The sequence below is a fragment of the Leopardus geoffroyi genome, chromosome B3 (assembly GCF_018350155.1).
Source record: "Leopardus geoffroyi isolate Oge1 chromosome B3, O.geoffroyi_Oge1_pat1.0, whole genome shotgun sequence".
NCBI lineage: Eukaryota > Metazoa > Chordata > Mammalia > Carnivora > Felidae > Leopardus > Leopardus geoffroyi.
The window spans coordinates 3712751-3718750 of record NC_059337.1 but is presented as its reverse complement, the minus strand read 5'-3'; the positions used below and the strand labels follow the sequence as shown (position 1 = coordinate 3718750).

The 6000-nt window shown below is 52.4% G+C and overlaps 1 protein-coding gene across 4 annotated transcripts in view; it reads right to left on the bottom strand.

The window, feature by feature from the left end:
• Window positions 1-2975: 2975 nt before the first annotated feature.
• The window catches only part of BNC1 (basonuclin 1), a 55263-nt gene continuing 52238 nt past the window's right edge, over window positions 2976-6000 (bottom strand). For all 4 annotated transcript variants that reach the window (XM_045448582.1, XM_045448583.1, XM_045448585.1 and 1 more), the window contains one exon: window positions 2976-5301. In XM_045448582.1, coding sequence (XP_045304538.1) covers window positions 4617-5301 — 685 coding nt within the window. In that variant the 3' untranslated portion in view covers window positions 2976-4616. The remainder of the gene's footprint in view (window positions 5302-6000) is intronic.

Below are 6000 nucleotides of genomic sequence, written 5' to 3'. Positions count from 1 at the left end.
CAGGTGGTGGTGTCCCTGGGGTTTTGGAGTGGGTTGGCCACCGCTCCCTCACCCCGAGGAAACGCAAGGGGGAAGATGATCGGTGGTGTGGAGGACGACAAATTGGGTTGAGCCCCAGCTGAGCTGGATGGGGGTGCTGTGGATTATTCTGCGACACCCAGCGGGCATCTGCTAGTCACGAGGGCAACTCCGGAGGTGTGGACTCAGAGGCGTCAGCCGACAGATAGCAGTTGGTAGTCATAGGGATGAGCGAGACATCCCAGAGAGCATGAGTGTGAGGACAGAAAAGGCCAGAGGGGGACGAGGGTACGCCACAGAACCAATGGTGTCCTTTGGATGCGGCCGTCTGGGGGTCACTGGAAGCTTGGTGAGGGCGGGGCCATCGTCAGGGTAAGAAAGAAATGCAGTGATTAGGGGAGAGGCAGATCTATCGTAAGCACCTCGGCTGTACAAAGCCAAGGGAGGAGGAAGGGCCACCGGAAGGGGTCAGGGCTCTAGAAAGCTATGTTTTCTTTCTTTCAATTGTTACGATGAGAGAGATCTTTAAAAAATGTTTATTTTGGGGGCGTCGGGGTGGCTCAGTCGGTTAAGCGTCCGACTTCGGCTCCGGTCGTGATCTCACGGTTCGTGGGTTCGAGCCCCGCGTCGGGCTCTGTGCTGACAGCTCAGAGCCTGGAGCCCGCTTCGGATTCTGTGTCTCCCTCTCTCTCTGCTCCTCCCCCATTCATGCTCTGTCTCTTAAAAATAAATAAACATTAAAAAAAATGTTTATTTTTGAGACAGCGTAAGCAGGGCGGTGCAGAGAGAGGGGGACAGAAGATCCAAAGGAGGCTCCACGCTGCTGGCACAGAGCCCGAGGCGGGGCTCGAACTCACTACTCGGGAGAGCATGACCCGAGCAGAAGCCGGATGCTCAACCTCCTGAGTCATCCACGTGCCCCAAGATGAGAGGGATTTGCAAGAGTTCTAGGCTAGCGGGACGGAAGCAGTAGAAAGGATATTTGATAATGGATGGGCAAGGGAAGAGGTGAGGGGGCCCCATCGTTGAGACAGCCGGAGGGCTGAGTGAGGGCATCGCCTTCCAAACGAAGGTGGACGCCACTCTTAAGTTCGGAGAAAAATGCAGGCTTGAATCCACCTTGAACAGGACCCAGGGGCTTCAGATAAACACAGGACTTGGCCAAGGGTACTGTGCTCTGAACCCATGGCCACATCTGCACGGAGGCCACACTTCCCACGGGCTGCTCGCAGCCAGACTGAGGGTAGCAGGGATACGACTCCCAGGGAACCCACTCCTGGGAGAGGGGCGACTGCTCTGATGGCTGACCTGGGTTAGAGACCGCCCCCCAGGGGCCTTGCCCCAGCCTTCCCCAGGCCACACGGCAGTCTCTCGGATTCTTTCACTCAACCTTCCCTCCTTCTCTCCTTCACTAGGAGGTCAGATCTGTATGCTGTCTGCTGGCTCCCCCAGCCTCCCCGGCTCCCTCCCGTTTCCTCTCCGACAGTAAGGTCTCTCTTCATAACACCCTCGCCCATTTAGTCCTTTCGGTATCTGCTTTGGGCGCCAGTGGAGAAAATCAGAAAGGCTGCGCTCGGGGAACTCAGAAGCCTCGGCAAGGCCACGTGGGGCTGAGTGTGGCAGCAGAGTCTGGCCAGATGAGACCATGTGAGGACAGGCGAGAAGGCAGACAAGCTGACCAGGGGTCGGTGGGGGGGCGGTGGTGGTGGGGGGTGAGCCCCAGGGGTTCCCACCAGTTCTCTGAGGGCAGGAAGTGAGGTCGGCTACCGTAGCCACGATGAGTCGTGGGGTGGCATCCTGCAAAGTGGAGGTTCAGAAGGGCAACCACGAGGGAAGACTAAGCCCACAGAGGTTGTAATGCAAGGTGAGCAGGAAGGATGGAGAAGTCGCAGGCGTGGGAAGACGTTTCAGGACCCTGCTGGCCTCGAGAAAGTCTCTGGATTTTATACTAGCTGCTACCGGAGGGTTCTGAGCTGGGACCCACACGCCCGCTGGTGGCTCCCTCCTCTTGATCCCCCTGAAGCAGGGACGTGGAGCCCTCCCCCGACAGGGGGGTCAGAAGGGAGAGGGCAGCATGCTTTTATCTACTGGAAGGGCATATAAAAGAGGTGAGGAGGTGAAAAGATTAATTACAAAAACCCGACTCAAAAAAAACCACAACAACTCTGCACGTTTAAGAAAGAAAGAAGCTGAAATTCATTCTACTTTGAGCCCTGGCTGTTAAGACTTATCTTTGACAGCCCAGTATTTTTAAGCAATCACTGCATTTAATTTTTGAAAAAATGTTAACGTTTTATTTGAGAGAGAGAGAGAGAGAGAGGGAGAGCATGAGCAGGGGAGGGTAGAGAGAGAGGGAGACACAGAATCCCAAGCAGGCTCCAGGCTCCAAGCTGTCAGCACAGAGCCCGACACGGGGCCCGAACTCGTGAACTCGTCATGTCACGACCTGAGCTGAAGTCAGACGCTCAACCGACTGAGCCACCCAAGTGCCCCGTTTTTGTATTTTCCTTAATAATAAATTGATACCTGGGCGCCTGGGTGGCTCAGTCAGTTGAGTGTCCTACTTCGGCTCAGGTCGTGATTTTGCAGTTTGTGAGTTCGAGCCCCACATCGGGATCTCTGCTGTCAGCATGGAGCCCGCTTCGGATCCTCTCTCCCTGTCTCTCTGCCCCTCTCCTGCTCATGCTCTCTCTCTCAAAAATAAACATTAAAGAAATAATAAGCTGACACCCAGCTCCTCTTCCCCAGGAAGTAACCACTGCTCTTTCTTCGGAACTCATTAATAACTGCAACTCCTGTTTGGATGCGGCCGTAGTTACTGATGCTATCACCTGTCTGCCCGCCTGCCCTGGGTTTTCGGTTCTGTAAAATTCATTGTGTGTGTGCGTGTGTGTGTGCGAATGACCGCAGCACGTGTACAACACGGCGTCCATATGACAAAACCAGCCTTACAAATGTTTGCCTTTTTAAACAAAAACATGTGGCATATATTTTTATTAAATCATAGAAAACTCATTTGTATACAAATTGGTTCCACTTTGGGGAAACTGGAATAATAAACAGCTGGGTAACAAAACGGTGGAAAGATAACGTTTCACTTTACGCAGAGACCAAGTGTTGTCATATTTATTTTTTAAAAATGTTGAAACAATCCGTAACAGGTCGTTGGCTTTTTTTTTTTTTCACCCTTGTGCAGGAGGAATAATCTCTCTTTTGTAACCCCCGCGTCTCTCTGAGGATGTTTCTCATTACTTAAATCAACGGTAAGCTTAAAAGACGGTTAACCTGAAGTCTTAATACGAAGTCAATTTCTTTCCCTGCCACGGGCTTGCCGAGTACCGTGAATGTCAAATTTCAAGAGATGGTCTCTTTTCACAGGAACTGATTAAGCTTCCTTTCTACAACAGCACATGTGTACAAGGGTGTGGAACACATTTCAGAATAAGTTAAATATTAAGACGTACAGTATGGCAGTTAACGCCCTATTTTTCTCCTACCGGGTAAATCGGAAAGTTCATCCTAACCTTACACGTTTATAAAAGGGTGAGGACCGAGGGACCCAGTGATACCAAAAATGCACCACAACCATCAGAACCGTATTCTCTAAGCGCTCTGGCCGAGTATTTACAACGGGTCCTGCCACAGTCACGCCTGCACTCCTTCCACGGAGGACCAGAAGGGACCAGACTCCGAGGTTCACCGCAAGACCACGGGCAGCGGCTTTGGAGTTCCTGCCGACATACTCCTTCTGCCCTGGAGCAGGGACCCAGGGGTCACACCGTGACGTGTCTGCACTCACCCCGACTACCCACGTAACAAACACAAGTTAAATATTATCAAAATTACTTTAAATTAAGTTGAAGACCGCGATGTTTAAGTGCATGACATCCACCCCCCGCCCCCGAGCTTCCTGAACGCACACAACACAGCAAGAAGGGACATCCTTGGGAACGACATCCACATTCCTCTGTGTTGAAACCAATCTGCTTCCTCTAAGAACTGGAGGTCCATGAGACCCCTGAAGGGGGCAGGGAAAAAGAAAAAAAAAAAAAAAAAAGCAATTCTCCACTCCAAACGGAGGCATAGTCTCAAAAAGTCATTTTCCCCAAACCTGAGTCTGGATGGCAGACTCGTTAAAGCAGGAACTGAAAAATGCGCACTTTGGGGCTGGCTCCTCACCTGTGGCGGCAGTCTGCTTCCCCGGGACACTCAGCTGACCCTTAACACTCATGCGAGGCTGACATCAGGCTGCCCCCAGGTCCTGGGCCCCTGTTGCCAACCTGCAGACCTGGAGCCCTCCCAGGGTACGTGTAAACAAACGTGGGGAAAACGGTGTTTCTGCCAGTTTTTGCCAGGTCAGGGAAAAGCCTCTTGGGCCACGAGAGAGAACAGGGCCTTAGCGCGGCCCCAGTGCTGACTTCCTCCAAGGCTGGTATTTTGCGCATTCTGCTGTAGCAAGACGGTGAAGTCAACTCAAAGCCTTTTTGCCTGGCTTGCCCCAAGTGGTGTTAAACAAAACCAGAGACGTTGCTTTGGACGACCTTATTCCTGAATTCTGATCTGCACACGTGTCCTCGCACACCTGCTCCGCTGTCTTGTTACTGCAGGTGACCCGGGGAGGCGGCCAGGCTCTTGTGCAGGTTGGGATTCTGGCTGTGTCTGTTCCGGCTGCGGACAGATGAGAACATGGTGTTGCAGCCCGGAACTTTGCATTTGTGGAGCTGGCGGAGATGCACAGTTTTGTAGTGAGCCCTGAAGGTCCCTTTGTTACTGTACGTCTTTTGGCAGAGGTGACAAGTTATGGGCAGCCCAGAAGGCAGGCTGGCAAGGCTCTGGTCGGCCTTCTCCATCAGGACACAGATGGGGTACTCATCTTCCCCGGGGACAAGGCTCGGCCCGTTACAGTCCTCATCACTGTCCTCCATGAGCACGGTGCCTTCCTCGCTCGCCCCGTCTGAGTCCCAAGAGGAATGGCTGCTGTTCTCAGACTTCATGCTCGAGGTAGTACTCAAATCCAAGATGGTGCCCTCGCTCGGCGGACCAGAGCTGTAGCTCTCCAGGCCGGCACTGTGGACTTGGGTTATTGGGTAAACCAGACTGCTCATCCGACTCGTTCCCTTGAAGATGACAGATGTCTGGGGGGCCTGCTGGGTGAAAGCCACATCCCGATAGGTCTCCTTAGCCACATCTTTCAGAAGGTAGGCTGCATGGAAATGGTCTTCGGTGCTCTCCAGTGCCTCTTGGCTCAACACTTTTTGGTGGAGACTTAGGTTTGAACTGTGTCTACAAGAGGGAACATATGGTTAGCAATGGGTCGGGCTGTTGTAAGAAACAGTCAACATTCCAAGTGGAGACATGAGCTGGATACCGCAAAACGCTCGTGGCACGGAAGAAGCGATGATAAGGGGAGAGGGGTGAAATGCAGGTCTAGAGGACGCTGGCCCAGGGCTGTCCACCACCCGTCAGAAGTTAGCATTGAGGAGGAAAGCGGATAGTCTGGAGTCTGGGAATACGCAGTCCTTCTTAACTTCTTAACTTCGTGATGGACACGGACCTTCCTGGACCTCATCTAGAGAGAATGCCTAGACTACTTTGATCAGGTCAAGTCACCTGGGACCCTGCAACCAGGGGACCCCAGAGAAAACTGGTCCCAATAAGGAATTAAGTGGAGCACTTTGTTTCAAAAAAAAATTTTTTTTAAGGTTTATTTTTGAGAGACAGAGAGAGACAGAGCACAAGCAGGGGAGCGGCAGAGAGAGAGACACACACACACAAACACACAGAATCCGAAGCAGGGTCCAGGCTCCGATCTGTCAGCACAGAGCCCGACGTGGGGCTTGAACTCACAAACCTTAAGATCGTGACCTGAGCTGAAACCGAGAGTCGGTTGCTTAACCGACTGAGCCACCCAAGTGCCCCTTGAGCAACCTTTTTTTTTTTTAGTGTTTATTTATTTTTGGGAGACAGAGACAGAGCACAAGC